This window comes from Megascapheus bottae, chromosome 3 (genome assembly GCF_031878675.1).
Source record: "Megascapheus bottae isolate mThoBot1 chromosome 3, mThoBot2.hap1, whole genome shotgun sequence".
In the NCBI taxonomy this organism is placed as follows: Eukaryota; Metazoa; Chordata; class Mammalia; order Rodentia; family Geomyidae; genus Megascapheus; species Megascapheus bottae.
In genome coordinates, this window is record NC_143511.1 from 63,384,370 (window position 1) to 63,402,702 (window position 18,333).

The following is an 18,333-nucleotide window of genomic DNA, read 5'->3' on the forward strand; positions in this document are numbered from 1 at the left end:
TTTTACTGAATTACTCTGTCTCTTAAAGTCATAGGATTTTTGGATTTTGTCTTCATAATTTAATTCGATTTTTCTAGCTCTTAGCTTTTAAATAATCTTTTGTGCACTAGTCTAACCTTGGAACCTACCAAGCATCTTTGCCATTATTCCTATAATGTAACACATTTCAAATTCATGTTAATGGCTTGCAAAGGAACTTTTAAGAATTCACATTCATACTGGGCTGGGAGTTTGGCCTAGTGGTAAGAGTACTTGCTTAGAATGCATGAAAACCGGGTATAATTCCTTGATACCATGTACATAGAAAAAGCCAGAAGTGGTACTGTGGCTCAAGTGGTAGAGCTCTAGCCTTGAGAAAGCCCAAGGACAGTGCTCAGGCCCTGAGTTCAATCCCCAGGACTGGCAAAAAAGAAAACCAAAATTCACATTCATAGTTGTTTAAGTCAAAATCACCTTAGGTAAAACTAAGTTCAGTTTGCTTATGTCACAGGCACCAGATTGGTTTTTGTTGTTGCTATTTGTTGTTTTCTTTCCTTTTTCTTTTGGGGTGGGGAGGGGTAGGGCCTTGAATTCAGCCTGGGCTGAAGTGGCCACAGCGCCACTTCTGGTTTTCTGGTAGTTCATTGGAGATAAGAATCTTTCTGACTTTAGTGCCCAGGCTGGCTTTGAACCTTGATCCTCAGATCTGAGCCTCCTGAGCAACTAGGATTACAGATGTGAACCATGCCTGGCTTTTGTTTTTTGTTTGTTTTTATTTTGGGGGGCGGGGTCATAGGGCTTGAACTCTGGGCCTGAGCACTGTCTCTGAGCTCTTCAGCTCAGGGCTACCGTCCTACCGCTGGAGCCACTGCCCCACTTCCCATTTTCTAGTGATAAATTAGAGATATGAGTCTCACATTCCTTAATGCCAGGGCTGGCTTTGAACTGAGATCCTCAGATCTTAGTCTCCTAGTAACTAGGATTACAGGTGTGAGCCACCACACCTGGCTTGTTGGGTTTTTTTTATTTGTTTGTTTTTTGTTTTTATATCCAATGTCTTACTTGCTGTCTTTGTGAACTATATCCATGGTCTTTCACTAAAGATCACTATTCACAGAAGGTCATTCACTTGTCTACCCTTCTATATACCCATTGTGGTAACAGTAGACTCTTTGATACTTCTTACCCTATTGTGGTATTTGTTTTTTATTTTGCTTTTTTAATTTTGGAAACTGGCATAGAACTCCTAATCTGACCCTAATGTAGGCACTTGAAAGTCCCAGACTTGATACTATATCAACTTCCTACAATTCCTTGGCTCTTTAATAGAATTCTTAATCCTTTTTTTAACCTTAAGAATAAATGGATTACTTGGAGTACTTAAAGGATGTGTATTAAAAGTATAGAACAAATTGAATATATAACCAATTGTGAAGGAAATTCAAACTTAAGGGGAGAGGGACCATGTAGTAGTATGATATGGAGTTGAGAGTAACTGTGATATTAAGTTTGAACATATAAACCATAAAGTTTCTACAACTCAACTGAAACATCATTGTTGTTTTGCAGACAATGGTACATGGACTCAGCTTTGGTTGGTGTCAGATTATCATGAGCATGGCTCCTTATTTGATTACTTGAACAGATATACAGTTACTGTGGAAGGAATGATCAAGCTCGCTTTGTCCACAGCAAGTGGTCTTGCCCATCTTCACATGGAGATTGTTGGTACTCAAGGTAACTTTTCAAATAGTTTTATTACTTAAAATTTCAATTATCGTGAATCTAATGTGTATTAAATAGCATTCAGCCTCTGTAGGGGTATTTAAATGGATTTTGTTTTCTTAAAAACATTTTCTGTAGAAAAATCTCAGTGTTAAAAGCCTGGGAATTTATTTAGAGATTTTTTATTTTGTAGGTTTTGCAACAACATGGGTATTTTTGTGAATTCTTAAAAGTGGTATTCAAACTGAGTGCTGGTGGCTCATATCTATAATGCTAGCTGCTCAAGAAGCTGAGATCTTCCAGCTAGGCAGAAAAGTCCATGAGACACTTGCCTCTAATTTGCCAGCAAATTCCTGGTACTGGAGTTGTAGCTCAACTAGTAAGCCATGGCTGAAAATAAGGTAGAGCTCCCTAGTCCTGAGTTCAAGCCCAGTATTGGCACCTGTGTGTGAACGTGCCCCCACACACACAGAGTTGAGATGTTAGACTGTAATTAGATTTCATGTAAAGCATCCATAAGATACCAATACACCAACAAACTTTTTTCATCTTCTGTCTTTTTTCACTGTAATTCTTTGAGACTTACGTTGTTAGAGCATCATATTTTGGAGCATCTTATTGTTTCCATTTTCTTTAAAGACAGAATTTCAGAAGCTTCTGGTATAGAGAGTCATTTGAGACTGTTTAGTAAAAGTCTAGGGGTTACAGGTGATATCGTGGAAAAGCCTGCATTACAAGAGGGTAACTTTTGAGCCTAAAGGGGATTGTGACAGGTAGTACTTCTTCAGCAATTATGGTTCTTTTTGTTTTTTTTAGGAAAACCAGCCATTGCTCATAGGGATTTGAAATCAAAGAATATCTTGGTGAAGAAGAATGGCACCTGTTGTATTGCAGACTTAGGACTGGCAGTAAGGCATGATTCGGCTACCGATACAATTGATATAGCTCCAAACCACAGAGTAGGAACAAAAAGGTAAATAAGTGGTATTTAGTGTTTCTTGAAATCAATTTCTTTTCTCTCTTCTCATTCATATGTGCATGTCTTTGCTGAAATTCAAACTTGGTATTTTACTGGATTGGCCACAGGAATAGTCCCATTGTCTTTCCTGTTCTGAAGGCAAAAAGATGTCTGATGATAAAAGGTAGCACTTCCAGAAAGTATTTTCATTAATTAGATTAATTGTAAAACAGTAGTAACATATTTATAGGTTATCCTCTATCACCAACATCTTAATAGGTATTATGTGTGCATGCATGTGCACGCACTCATGCATGTACATGTCCTTATTTAATGCCTACAATGAATTCAGTGTTGTAGCTACTCCAACTGTTCCCATTTATTAACTTGCCTATCTTCCTTACAACTTATGCATGGACCGTGTCCTTTGCTTTTTTTTCTTAACTTACATCCTACATTCATCCTTTCTCATAGAAAGCTTTTTGTGATCCTCAGAACTCTTGAAAAGCTTTTTCTGATCTCAGCCCAGGAAAGGCTGTCATAGCACAGTGAACCTAGACCATTGAGACATTTTCCATGTTATGTTGTAACTGTCCATTTATCTGTCTTGCATGTTTTATTGGATTGCACACTGCTTGTTTTGTGTATTGTAACTATCTATCACAGTGCCTGCCAAACATGTGGGAATCTTCTCAGAAGAACCTAATGAGATGTCCTTACCATTAATTCACAGATGAGGAAACTTCCTTGTAGAGGTTAAAAACTGTAAACTGTTTATATGGATGATAACCTGAAGAGCACAGATTTCTGACCCCAAAGTCCTTGTTCCATTTACCTAACAGAACATTTTTCAGAACTACTATTTAGAACTTGAAGAATGCTAGCAACTTTAGCCTATCTAGCATATACTTAGATTTCTGGATGTAGTGAGTATTTGGAATTCTCCATTGGCTTAAGAGATCCTCAACAGAGGTTGCTGCAAGTTTCCATGGATCTTGACATATAACCTTCACAGGGTTTTTGAAACTTCATAACCTTGTAATGTAGTTTTAGCTTAAAGGCTTGTTCCCTGAAATATGTGTCTGCCCCTTTTCAAGTCCTGCTTTAGTTTAATTATTGTTCCATATTAAAATACATAGTACATAAGGCTAGGGTTCATGAGGTTATATTTAAATTATAATTGTTATATGTGTGCCTTCTATAAGCCCAAATCAGATTTCAGGTAATATAATGAAAACTCAGGGTGAAATTACCATTAAGCTTGAAATTGCTGTTTCAGAATTTCTGGTCATTTACTTAATGTCATTAATTTACAAACTACCCTGAGTATTTGGATATTTTTCTTGAGTCTGATATCTCATGTAAATTGTGTATATGTGTATGTGTGAAGAATGTCAGAAAGGATATTCATTCAAATGTTAATAGTGGGGATAAAAGTACTTTGTACTTTATATATTTATGAAAGCTTTTTTTAAAAAAAATAGGGAATGTGAACCATTTTTTTAAAATTATCACAACTGTGGTAAAGGTAGGAAAAGTTAGTTGTAGTCTTATACTCCCAAGGAATTTAAAAAAAAAAATTCAAAAATAATGTGGCTGCTGCTATTTAGTAAAGTAGAATTTTGTCTTCTTTCTAGGTACATGGCTCCTGAAGTTCTAGATGATTCCATAAATATGAAACATTTTGAATCCTTCAAACGTGCTGACATCTATGCAATGGGCTTAGTATTCTGGGAGATTGCACGACGGTGTTCCATTGGTGGTAAATGGGCTCTTCTTTCTCCTTACAGTTTGTTATGAGCAGAAGTTGTTCAAGAATTGACTTAATTTTATTGAATAAAATCCTACAGTTAATGACAGGTGATCACTGAGAGTGCCAGAGAAAAAATGGTATTAAAACCTGGAGTGAAGGAAATGACAAGGCATGCCAGTCAGTTTACAGCTATATCTTTTGACTCTCAGGCAGCATCAGAACTCAATCTTTCATTGACTTAGGCTATAATTATTAGAATGAATGGCTGCTTATAAAGTCATGCAGAAGCTGTTTCTGGCATGGACCTTGTCAAACTTCTTTTTCTTGAGATTGTGGTTATTTTTGCCAGCTTGATTGTTAGAGAGTAATATAGTGATAATGCCATTACCACTAGGTTTTCTTTTAGATTAGAGCATTTGTCTTTTAGATTAGAGCATGTGTCAAGAAACAGTGTCATACCAGGTGCTGATGGCTCACACCTATAATTCTAGCTAGTCAGGGGAGACTAAGATCTGAGGATTGCCGTTCAAAGCCAGCCGAGGCTGGAAAGTCTGTGAGTCTCTTCTCTCTGGTTACACACACACACACACACACACAGCTGAAAGTGGTACTATGGCTTAACTGGTAGATTATGAGCAAAATGCTCAGGGACAGCGTCCCAGGACGGGCACACACAAAAAAAGTGTCCTCGGTTTTGAGATCCAGACTTAGCTGAAACTTAGGACCCAAGGTACTGAGGGACAGAGTATGCTTAGGAATTATAGCAACTGAGACATAGTATTGAGAAATACAAATAGAAAGGACTTTCACTTTAAGCTTGCTTTACATGGTTCATATCTCATTGATGAAGCATGTATATGCCAGTACCCAGAAAGACACTTGTACAATCACAAAATAAAACCTCATTTGATCTCTAGTAGTGCTATCGGGGGGAAATGTCAACTTGATCAGTATAGTTCATTAAAAATAACCTTTGCCTATCTCATGGCTTTGATTAATTTCAAGGTATGGGCCAAATAGTTTCTCAGTTGTGGCTGTTGATGCAGATAGACGCTTAGTGCTAATTACCTGATTTAGTAATAGGTCATTATAACAGTTCTCTCAGGTGGTACTCCTGATTGTGTGACATTGGTGGAATAAATTCTTCAGAATCTATTGTTTTAACCTCTATAGGAATTCATGAAGATTACCAACTGCCTTATTATGATCTTGTCCCTTCTGATCCATCCGTTGAAGAAATGAGAAAAGTAGTTTGTGAACAGAAGTTAAGGCCAAATATTCCTAACAGATGGCAGAGCTGTGAAGTGAGTATTTCTCCTTGACATTAAGCCATTTTCTAAATTGCTTCTGTTTTGTATCAAGAAATTTCCTTCTTTAAGGAAAACAGACTGGAATTAGAATTTAATTTTCTTTCTTTTTCAAAGTATTTAAACCAGTAAATGAAAGTGGTATGCTTTTCATGTTCACCTTTAAGCACATTACAAGGGTCAGAGAGCATTTTCAGTGGCACTGATAGATTTCAACATCGTTGATCCAGATGAAGTAAGACTGCTGCCCTTTAGATGAAGTCCTCCCTCCTGAGTTACTGGGACAAGTACTCCGTTGGAATTAGGAGATCTGTATTCTAAATTGTCCGGCTCCTATTTCAGAGTTGACGCTTATACAGATCACTTTACTTCTCTGAACGCAGCATCCCTTTGTAAGATGAAGAACTTGTTTAACATGATTGTGAAGCAGTTTTCAATGATTTTGAGTCTTATTTATCTGACTGCCCTGGTGACTATTAACCAAGAGTTTGGGGAAAATGATTTCCAACAGTGTCAATAGCTTCTTATTCCTAGATTTTCCAAAAATTTTTAAACTGTTTCTTAGTTGTAATAGGCAATTATTAATAGTGATGCAACTTTCAGATCTGATGTTTTGTAGCTTATGACTAAAAAACTAGTCATCAGTAATTGATATATAAATATATGTATATAAATAATGTAGGACTGCATGTAAACTGTATCAGAGAGTATGCTACCTATAGCAAAAAAAAAAAAAAAGTATTCAGATAGGCATGGAGGAGTGACAGTTCGTTGTTGTTAGAGAATTTGCATGTTGTGCTGGGAGCATGGCCTAGTGGTAGAGTGCTTACCTAGCATGGGCGAAGACCCAGGTTCAATTCCTCGGTACCACATACATAGAAAAGGCCAGAAATGGTACTGTGGCTCAAGTGATAGAGCTCTAGCTTTGAGAAAGTCCAAGGCCAGCATTCAGACCGAGTTCAAGTCCCAGGACTGGCCAAAAAAAAAAAGAATTTGCATGTGACACTACTTGACAAGTGATAATATCTGGGTTTCTTTTGAACACTTTTTTAAGAAAAGTTTTAAATTCATAGTGAAATTGAAGTCACATTGATTGCCCATAGCCCATATGTCCCATCCCCACACATGTATTATCCTTCGTTTTTATTTTTATTTATTTTTTTGTGGGTCATGGGGCTTGAACTTGGCCTGGGCATTGTCCCTGAGCTCTTCAGCTCAAGGCTACCACCTTTCCCTTGAGCCAAGCCACACTTCCTGTTTTTTAAAGGTTAATTGGAGATGAGTCTCAGGTCCTTTTTTGCTCGGGGTGGCTTTGAACCTTGATCCTCAGATCTTAGCCTCCTGAGTAGCTAGGATTACAGGTGCGAGCCACTGCTCCCAGCTGTCCTTTATTTTATCACATTGTCCATTGGTCACAAATGATGAACCTACTTTGATACACCATGATCACACTCTTCATTGGGGTTCATTCTTATTACTGTGCATTTTGTTACTTTGGGCAAGTGACAACAGTGTATATTCATCAGTTTACATAGCAGCATACAGAGAATTTTCAGTGCTCTAGAACCTCACTATATTTTTGTAAGTTCAACTCAGAGGTCATGTAGGCTCAAAACATATCCAGTTTGGCACGAAAAATATTGATAGTTCTGATATGACAACCCACTTGCTGCCCCAGCTGTAGATTATTTTATTTCAAATATAAATTATTGTTATTTTCAAGGTTTTCTACAGAGGAGTTACCATTTTATAAATAATGAGAACATTTCTTTTGGGGGGCAGTGTCACCCCTTCCTTTGCTTTCCCTCTGCTTCTCTTACTCATTTTTACCCACAAGTTACATAGTTCATTTTTCACATAGTTTTTACGGAATACTACAGTTGCATTTGTTTGCCCTTCTTCTCTCCCTTTGTACTTCTCCTTTGTCCTCCCACCCACAAGGAATAGTGTCTTTTATAAACGTTATCTGAAGCTAGGCTCTGGTGCCTCGCTCCTATAATTCTACCTAATCAGGTGTCTGAGACCTAAAGATTCTGGTTCAAAGCCAGCCTGGCAGCAAAGTTTGTAAGACTCTTATCTCCAATTGATCAGTAAAAAGCTGGAAGTAGAGCTAAGACTCAAATAACAGAAAGCTGTTCTTGAGTGAAAAAGCTGAAGGCCAGTGCCCAAGCTCTGAGTTCAAGTCCCCAATATTGATGTACACACACCAACCCCTACACACATACACAAATGATACCTGGATAATTCAAAGTATGGACTTGAAGTATTTACATATTCATTTAATAATTACAGCAGATTATTGCATGCAATTATTTTTAAGAGTTTATTAACATTTTTACATCATATTTCAAATGTCATGATTAACAAGTATGCAAGAAGGGAATCTGTATATGCAATCACTGGTACATAGATTTTAGAACATAATTAAAATTAAGCTGAGGGTCTGTATGCCATAGTTATTACATACAATTATTAAGCATGAAGAAAATTTAATGTTTATGAATACATACAGTTTTCAGTTACTAAATTAATGCCATTACTATCATTTTTATTATTTCTCAAATTGGTATTCTTTTAATGTACTTATTTAATCATTTACTTTTCTAGGATATATATGTACATATATATATATATATATATTTTTTTTTTTTTTTTTTTTTTTTTTTGCCAGTCCTAGCTTGAACTCAGGGCCTGAGCACTGTCATTGTGGTTTCTCCAGGCTAGAGCCATAGCACTACTTCCGGCTTTTTCTTTGTATGTGATACTGGGGAATCGAACCCAGCTCTTCATGTATGCTAGGCAAGCCAAACTCCCAGCCCCTAGGATTTATAAATTTTTTGAAAATGGAACTCATCAAGAATATGAAACTGACAGAATTCCTAAATATGCCTCTTCTAGAACCTTCTGACTATTTCCTGTCTAGACTTGTTCTCAAGGCCAATTGAATAGCTTTTATTTTGGGATTGCTTTTATTTCATATATTGAAATCCTCTTTTTTGGATCTCATGTCTTCCTGTGTCTTTCCTTATTCATTGCTCCACATTTCAGGTTTCTACTCTTAAGATTGCATCTTCCTCCCCTTTCATATTTTAATTCCTTCTCTAAATTATTTTTTTCAGCATTTACCACTAATAGGCCATGGCTTTTACAGTAATTTATGTATTATGTGGCTTAGTCCTTTGGACTCTTAAGCTTTGGGGATTTTGTTAGTTTAACCGCTATATCTCTCAGCTTAAAATGGTACCTGGTATATGTTGAAATTAATTTATGTATGTGCTTGCATCTAGTCCTTCTACTTTAGAAACGTGATCTTTTCTAAAAAATTCCCGAAGGAGTGTTGAATTGCTTCCTTCCCATTTTCTTTCTCTTATTCTACTCTAGTAAGCTGAATATTAAATTTCTCCTGCCCTTTACTTTTCTTCTAATTGGTCGTTTTGTCTTTTTCTCCACTTCCTGGAAGGTTTATTAGCTTCATCTGTTTTTTCATTTGTGCATGCTTTTATATTGATTTTGCTTTTGGGGGAACCACAGATATCAATCTCTTGGCTCCTTCTTCTTAGGCCATTATATTTCCAAGAATATTCTTTTGTTTTTTTGGTTGGTTGTAGGGCTTGCAGTTGATTTCTCAATTTAAGGGAGGCTCAGCAGAAATAGAGTCATTCTTTGCCTTGCCAGCACTGATTTAAGGTTCAACCTTTTGAGGTCTACTAAGTAAATTATCCTTGACTGTCTTTCTAACAACGGGCATGACTAACCTCACTTGGAAACAAATAATTTCTACTTATTTGCTGTTAAAAGTAACACTAAAAGAAGGGGGCCGGGAGTTTGGCCTAGTGGTAGAATGCTTGCCTAGCATTCACGAAGACCCAGGTTCGATTCCTCGGTACCACATACATAGAAAAAAGCCAGAAATGGTGCTGAGGCTCAAGTGGTAGAGCTCTAACCTTGAGAAAGTCCAAGGACAGTGCTCAGGCCCTGAGCTCAAGCCCACGACTGGCAAAAAAAAAAAAAAAAAAAAAAAAGTAACACTAAAAGAAAAACCATGTACCTAGATCATTTTAAAAGAAAATTTACGGGACTAGGAGTGTGACCTAGCAGTAGAGTGCTTGCCTAGCATGCATATGAAGCTCTGGGTTCGATTCCTTGGTACCTACCACATACACAGAAAAAGCCAGAAATGGTGCTATGGCTCCAATGTTAGTCTTGGAAAAGCTCAAGAACAGTGCCCAGGCCCTGATTTCAAGCATCAGGACTGGCAAAAAAGAAAGAAAGAAAAGAAAATTTACAGGTAAGGATTCTAACCCAGATAAATGACAAGTAGTGTGTGCATTAATTATTTTTCTTACATTTCTTGTAGGCTTTGAGAGTGATGGCTAAAATTATGAGAGAATGTTGGTATGCCAATGGAGCCGCTAGGCTGACTGCCTTGCGGATTAAGAAAACTTTGTCACAACTCAGTCAACAAGAAGGCATCAAAATGTAATTTTGCAGCTTTGCTGGAACTCTTTCTTCAGATCTGCTCCTGGGTTTTCATTTGGGAGGTCAATTGTTCTACCTCACTGAGAGAGAACAGAAGATATTGCTTCCTTTGCAGCAGTATAATAAGGTCAATTGAAAACATCCCAGGATTTCTCTGGACCCAGGAACAGCCATGTGGGTCTTTCTGTGCACTATCAAGGCTTCTTTCCTAGGAAAGTTTCAAAATATGTGTAATCTACCTTTAGTTTTTATTAACAAAACTTGTTTTTTTTTAAAACGATGATTCTGGTCTTAACTTTGAGTAACTCTACTGTGTTGAAGATCATCTTTAAGGGAAAAAGCGGGATTGCTGAATTACATAAAACATTTCTTATTTTTCAAGAAAATGATTTACTCCTGGTTAGTACATTCTCAGAGGATTCTGAACCACTAAAGAGTTTCCTTGATTCAGACTTTGAATGTAGTCTTCTATAGTTTTTCAGGATCTTAAAACTAATACTTATAAAACTTGTATTTTGAATCTAAAAATGACCTCATATAGCAGTGAGGAACATAATTTATGCAATTGTATTTTGTATACTATTATTGTTCTTTCACATATTCAGAATATTACATGCCTTCAAAATGGGATTGTACTATACCAGTAAGTGCCACTTCTCTGTCTTTCTAATGGAAATGAGCAGACCTGCTTAAAGTCTCTGTGTTAAATCTTTTAGTGTTTGAATTCAAAAAGTTATTTATCGGTGTAGCACAAACCTTTTTTTGTCTTTAGGACATTTTTGTGGTATGTTGTCCAGTATTCCATTTTGAAATGCCTTTTTCCTACCGAAATGTGCTTGAACCACTAAAGAAATGCAGTGGCATTAATAAATAAATGGTCACCATGGTCGTGCTGGAATATCCTCACATGGAGCTTTTTAGTTTGATTGTGTTGTCTGCATAACTTTAGAAGTCAAGTGGCACTCTAGAGGCTTACAGTGCTCTAATAATTGTTCCTTTATAGCAAAAAAACTGTTTTCTATGTGGGAAAGTTTGTCTAGCTGCTTGTGAGAAGTTGTGTGGTATTCTGTAAGCCATTTTGTTTTTTTTTATCTGATCAAAGACAGTGTTATTTTTTTTTAAGAAATCACTTACATTGAAGATTAGGATATGGGTAATGTTAAATACTGGGCCTTTTTCTAGGCAGGAAGAGCTAGTTGAATAGATCTGCTTGGTGGTCACATAGTCACACTTGTTATTTATGTATTTGTTGGATTCTCTGTAAGGTTAGAATAGAGTGAGCTTCACTTTGAGGAAGGCAACTTATCTCCTGCAGATGTTGCAACTGCTTAATTTACGTGGTTACATAGTAAATTCAGTGCACCCTTGATAATAGGAGGGGTAGTAGCTAAGGGACATTCTGAGTAGAGGTTCTACCATTTAAGGATGTTTTTACATTAAAAATACATGTTCAGGGGCCGGGAATTTGTTCTAGTGGTAGAGTGCTTGCCTAGCATGCACCAAGACACAGGTTCAATTTCTCAGTACCACAACATAGTAAAGGCTGGAAGGGGTACTGTGGCTCAGGTAGAGCCACAGTAGAGCTCTAGCCTGGAAAAAGCCCAAGGACAATGCTCAGGCCCTGAGTTCAAGCCCCAGGACTGGGGAAAAAAAAATGTTCAAAGTAAATTTGTCATGTTTTTTTCACATGGAGTTGAAACTAGCTTGTTAATGACTGGCTTTTACTTCCAGTTCTGTCAAGTGTTTACAGGGCTGTTACAGTTTTTGAAGGTTTTTGTTATTTTTTAAATTTTTTTCTACTGTGATCTCATTCAGAAGGGGAAAACTAGCTGTGAGGCCAGGCTGTGACTTCTGTGCTATTAGTTCCCCATAGAGGGGTCAGAAGAATTTTTTTTTTTTTACCATATTTGGGCTAGCAAGAGATGATGAACACCTGAATAAGGTACATTCTGATAATGTTTTATTTCATACATAGAATAAATTCGGAAGATGATTTGGTCTTAAAACCAAAGTAGATTTTGAATGAATGACATATCACATAGGAATATAGTGTCAATAACATAATGGGGAAAATGTGCTTCAAGTCAATATTTTGACTACAAATTTGAGTTTTCTCTGTCACTACCATGATTTCATTGGAGTAAATAAGTTTGAGAGGTTTGTTTTTTCATAGTTGTTTTATACTACCTGTTTAATAAGCTCTAGTTCTATGGTCAGGTACTGTTTTGGGCTGTTTTGTTTGCTATTTCTAGGCCTTTAAGGCCTGCTTTATGAAACCCAGGGGACCAATGCATTTTGTCACTAAAACTATTTTTATATAATTTTAAGAACATACCAAAAGTTGTCTGATTTAAAGTTGTAATACATGATTTCTCACTTTCATATGGGGTAATTAACTTTTGCTAAAGATATTCCTTATTATATCAAAGATTGAGTTACAGTTATACTGTTCTTGTCTTTGTAGATAAATGTATTTTTGATGAATCAGGGATTTTCTTTTTTCAGTTGGAATTTAGTTCTAAATTGAGTTTACATGTTACTACACTAATTTCCTTTTTTGGGTAGGGATAGCTTGAAGAATCTCAATTGACTAATATTGAAAATGAAATTACCTTAAAAAATGACAAAGAACATTTACTGTGGCCATCACAGAAGATAAATTTGACTTGAGTAGTACTTCAGTCCTGCAAAAAAAAAACACCTTTGTTTATACAGCCTATCTAAAGATGCTCAATTTCTGAGGTTTAACATGACTATAGTATATCTTGTGGCAAATGAACCTACTATATCTTCTTGTCAATACTCCAGAGGAGTGAGGGAGAAAGATGTGTAACTCATTAGAATGTAGACATCCCGGGTTCTTCTTTCATATCTCACCTCTGTTTCTCCCAGTCTGCTTTTCTGCTTGCCCCTGTCTCAGAGACCCTTTCCAATCAAAGAGTTGCTTTTGAGTCTTAAGAGTAAAATGGTGGATGGAAATTGTGGGACATACTTTGATTTCCTTGAGTTGTTGGATATAGTAGGTAGTAGTCTCCAGGTCTAGACAGTAAACGAAAGAGGCTTGGGATGCTCCTGCCAATTGCTTTGCTTTGACTCTTTGCCATGGATAAGAAATAGGGTGACTGCAAGGTAGCAGCTGTGGCAATGGGTGTTGTGACAGAAGCAAAGACCTGTTGTATTTCCTTGAAGGACCTCAGAGTGTGAAGAGCTGAACTTGCAATTCTGCTGTAATGTTAGTGCTCAAGAAGTGCCTTGAGTTGATGAACAGTGCCCTGGCCACCAAGAATTCCAGATTTCAGTTCTCACTGCAAAGTGTAAGTGGTGAACTGACATTCACAGTCCACACATGTATGACTTTTCTTTCTCTGAGAACTGTCAGATACTGACTTGTAAAATGAAGCTCTAATAAACATGCACAACAAAATCAGTATCCCTCTAGATATATCAAAAGTTTATTTTTCATGCAATGAAGTAATGATTGTAAGTCAACTGTTTCTTTTGTTTCATGATTGGCAGTGTTTGAATTGCAAGGCATGGAGGTTCCAAGTGCTGGTTCTTTCATAGGTCTGTAGAAAATATTCAGATGTTTAGAAATTCTGAAGAGTAGATGTATACTGCAGCTTAGCAGGTCTGGTTTGGATCCTGGAGTACCAGGGCCTCTTTCTAGGAATGCTATGAGGATGATCTTACGTTACGTTTGGTCCTGTTCCATAATCTTATTTGTAAACGTAAATTTTTAAAAAATATATGGTTCATAACATTCAACTTGTTTCTTAACACTTAAAAAATTTGTTTTTATTTTTTGATAAATTTGTGAATTGAATATCATGTACCATGTTTTGATACCCTCCTTTTCAAGTTGTGCCAATGGAATGGGGTATTTAATATTTCTTTATATGTCAAGGAGATGCTTCAAAATGTCAATTGCTTTAAACTGAAATTACCTCTAAGAGACCAAGGTACATTTACCTCATTGTGTATATAATGTTTAATATTTGTCAGAGCATTCTCCAGGATTGCAGTTTTATTTCTATAAAGTATGAGTGTTATTTTGCAAAATTACTGGAACGGTACTGTATTGTTTATATTTGTACCCCAAATAACATCATCTATACTGTTTTTATTGTATTTGTGCAAAATTTTTTAAATTTATCAGTGTAAGCTTTGCCCTTTAAAATATGTACAGAACATGTCCATATAAATTTTCATTTAAGTTGAATGATTTTCAGAAGCCTGTAAAAGAGGAGAGAAAACGTAAACTGCATTTCCCCATAAGTCTTTAAAAGCTGTATATTGTATTTGTAGTAATATCCAAATGAGCTGTAAATAGGAGATAGAAGAGTGATGCTTATGTTAAGTTCTTAACACTACAGTAGAAAAATGGAAACAATGCAAATAAATTCCTTTTTCCCAAATGCCAGTGGCTTCATTCTTTTCTGGAGGCTGGGTTTGACTAAGCTTCCAGCTCATTCAGGAAATTGTCAGACTTCATTCTATTCCATGGGGTTGTAGGACTGAGGTCTCTATTTCCTCACTAATGTTTAGCCACGCATCACTCTTAATATCTAGAAGGCACTCTCATTCCTAGGTTCAAGACCCTCTTCCACCAAGGCGCATTTCCTTTCTCTCATCACCTTTCTGCGACACCCCTGCCCCTTTGTTCCACAGCCTCTACAGTGAACTTGCTTCCCTCCTCTGGTTCTTTTCTTTTCTTTTTTTGCCTGCCTGGGTTTGAGCTCAGGGCCTGAACCCTGTCCTTGGACTTTCTCAAAGCTAGAGCTCTATCACTTGACCCTCAGCATCACTGCCGGCTTTTTATATGTATGTCGTACCGAGGAATCAAACCCAGGTCTTCGTGCATGCTAGGCAAGCACTCTACCACTAGGCCAAACTCCAGCCACTACTCTGCTTTTAAGAGTTCATTTTATTACACTAGGCCCATGTAAACAAATCCAGGATTACTTGTCTTGTCAGTAGCTTCATTTGAATATGCAAAGGCCTTTTACAGCATTGCCAAGATTTATGCTGGATTAAGTAAGCAGAAAATGGGGCTCTTTGGGATAGATACATTTGCCTGCCATAATAACTAAGTTGTTTTTTCTTCTTTAAGTGGTATTAGATTGTACAAAACAGTAATTTTTTATTTTTAATAAATTTTATTGTGATTAATAGAAGGGTTCATTATATTCACCAGATAAAAGGTGCATAACTTCACAAACATTGATACCCTTTCTCATGACATGGTCCCCATTTCCCTCCCACCCTTCCCCCAGTTATCTTGATTCCCCCCTTCCCTATCCAATTTCAAATAACCAATTAAGCACATATAAAATATATCAGATAACAAGGTTATCTCATATTGTAACAATATGAGATAACCAAGGGATGGCAAAAGAGATGAGAGATAACATAATACATTAAGGACAACAGTCACTCATTATATGGTTTTTGTTTCCTTATCCTGGAGGTCCTTACATTTAGCATCATACTATTTGGCCTAATGAAGAGACATTTCTTTAAAAAAAAATAGTACAGACTTAAAGGTAAGAAACATGGTATCAGACACTATTCAAAACATCTTTCAGACAAAACAGTAATTTTAACACAACTGTTAAGTTTACAGCAGAGATACAATGTATAATAGTAACACAGAGGAGGGAGTAGAAAATAAAGCAATATTAGAACAAAACTTTTTATTGGAATTACATTAGCCTTAATCTAGAGAAGACTTGGTAATTTGAGACATATTATTGCAGTCCTTAGAGCAATAACTGAAACATACTTAAAAATAGTTTGAATAGCAGCACACTAAACATGGAAACACAAAAGGCAGTCTTTCTGTGTCTGATAGATGTCCCTAAATCCTGGTTATTCCTTAAACCCTGTGGATTTTCTAGAAAAACTATGGTGAATGCCTTAGTGACCTAGTAAAAGAAGGCAAGCATTCTCTGTGTGTCCACACAAAGTGAAGTTACGGAAAGCGAAGTCATGACAGGAAGCAGATGGCCTATGGTAGGCAGACCAGGAAGTTTCTGGAAAAGGGTTAAAACTACAAAGAAGATTATACTGAGGCTTGAATGTGTTGGCCCGTCTGCAGATCCAAGATAATACTGTCTATTAAGATGTGCAAACATTTTTAAATTGCAAGAAGATAAAAGGCCAGTGATGTGATTTCAAGTTCATATTTGTTGTAAAGACAGTCACGAGGTCAAATTCACTTTAAGAAAAAAAAAGACCAACAGGCAAGCAAAGCTACATTAAATGTTAAATAAAATGAACACTCAAAAGTTAGAATTGATCAGGATATATAAAAATAAAAAGAGGGGCCAGGAAGTATGGCTAGTGGTAGAGTGCTTGCCTGGTATGTACGAAGTCCTGGGTTCCATTTCTCAGTACCACATACACAGAAAAAGCCGGAAGTGGTGCTGTGGCTCAAGCAGTAGAGCGCTAACCTTGAGCTGAAGAGACAGGGATAGCGCCCAGGCCCTGAGTCCAAGTTCCAGGACTGGCAAAATAATAATAATATAATATCAACTATCTGGGGCCTGCAGAGACAAACTCAGACAGAAAAAGTACAGAAAACTCAATCCCTAGCTTATCAACCAGCAAAAGGCAGAAAGAGCTGGCGCTCAAGTGGTAGAGTGCCAGCTAAGTGAAAAAATAGACAATGCCCAGTCCTTAAATTCAAGCCCCAGTACACACACACACACACACACACACACACACACACACACACACACACAACACTGCTGTTGGCTAACTTGTCCTGACATTAATCCCATCAAAGCAATACATTTTTTCCCCATGTGTGCATAAAATCTTGGCATGAAAGACCATATGCTGTGCCATAAAACAAGTGTTAAGGAATTTTGAAAGGATTGAAATAATAGAAAAGAAACTGAAAACAAGTTAGACTAGTCAACAAATATTGCAGGTCTTGAAATGTACAAACACTTCTAAATAACCAAGTATTATAGAAATCTCAAGGTATAATTAATTTCAACTGAATGACGAGAACACGTTAAAAGTCATGATATGCGGCTAGAACAGTGATTTAATTACATTTTTGTACTTTTTGAAATAATGAAGATAAGTACAAGATCTTTAAAAACACAATGTTGGGGGCCAGGAGCATAACCTAGTAGTAAAGTGCTCGCCTAGCATGCACAAAGCCCTGGGTTTGATTCCTCGGAACCACATACACAGAAAAAGCTGGAAGTGGTGCTGTGGCTCAAGTGGCAGAGGACTAACCTTGAGCAAAATGTGTCCAAGGACAGTGCCCAGGCCCTGAGTTCAGGCCCAAGGACTGGCAAAAACAAAACAAACCACAATGTTAACATCCAACAGCAAAGTTTATATACGAAAACCAAATGAAATGTGTCCTATCACTGTAAGCCCCATTAATATCCAAAAATCAATGGATTATTCACTAGGGATTCCATATTCCTAGATACCACTGGGTGCAATGAGTTACGACAGTGCTGTTCTGTGGGTGTTTGGTTTATTTCTCCCAGAATGCCACTTAACTTTCATTAAAGATAAACTATTTGTCAACAAATCTAAAACTTTAAGCAACATTACTAGCCCTTTTTGGCTTTGGGAGGATTTCTATAACTTTTACCTTGCTTTTGGGACACCATTTATTTTGAAAGAGGCATACATTATATATATATATATATTATATATATAATATATATATATAATATATATATATCTTTTTTTGCTGTTCTGGGGCTTGAACTCAGGGCCTGGACACTGTCCTTGGGCTTTCTCAAAGCTCTACTACTTGAGCCACAGCCCCACTTCTGGCTTTTTCTGTGTATGTGGTACCCAGGAATCAAACCCAGGACTTCATGCATGCTAGGCAAGCACTCTACCACTAGGCCACACTCCTATGTGTTTTTGTTTTGTTTTAAGAAAAAAACAGGTGGAAATGCTTAGATCACATGATAGATTTAAACAAGAATGTAGGATTGACTGAGTTTCCCATCAACTGAACTACGTATATCATGCAGTTTTGAAATTTCTTTTGATATTTTTAAATTTCTTTTTCCATTTTTACTGTTTGGTTAAATGTGTAATCTACAACTAAGGCAAGGTTAATGTATCACGTTAAGAAATGATGGAGCCCA

At 36.8% G+C, this 18,333-nt stretch overlaps 1 protein-coding gene across 2 annotated transcripts in view; it reads left to right on the forward strand.

Moving 5' to 3' along the window:
- Nucleotides 1-14,615, forward strand: part of Tgfbr1 (transforming growth factor beta receptor 1) — a 57,569-nt gene extending 42,954 nt beyond the window's left edge. For both annotated transcript variants that reach the window (XM_090330315.1, XM_090330316.1), the window contains 5 exons: nucleotides 1,549-1,716; nucleotides 2,521-2,677; nucleotides 4,300-4,424; nucleotides 5,589-5,719; nucleotides 10,080-14,615. In XM_090330315.1, the coding sequence (XP_090186441.1) occupies nucleotides 1,549-1,716; nucleotides 2,521-2,677; nucleotides 4,300-4,424; nucleotides 5,589-5,719; nucleotides 10,080-10,205 (707 nt within the window). In that variant the 3' untranslated portion in view covers nucleotides 10,206-14,615. The remainder of the gene's footprint in view (nucleotides 1-1,548; nucleotides 1,717-2,520; nucleotides 2,678-4,299; nucleotides 4,425-5,588; nucleotides 5,720-10,079) is intronic.
- The last annotated feature ends 3,718 nt before the right edge of the window (nucleotides 14,616-18,333 follow it).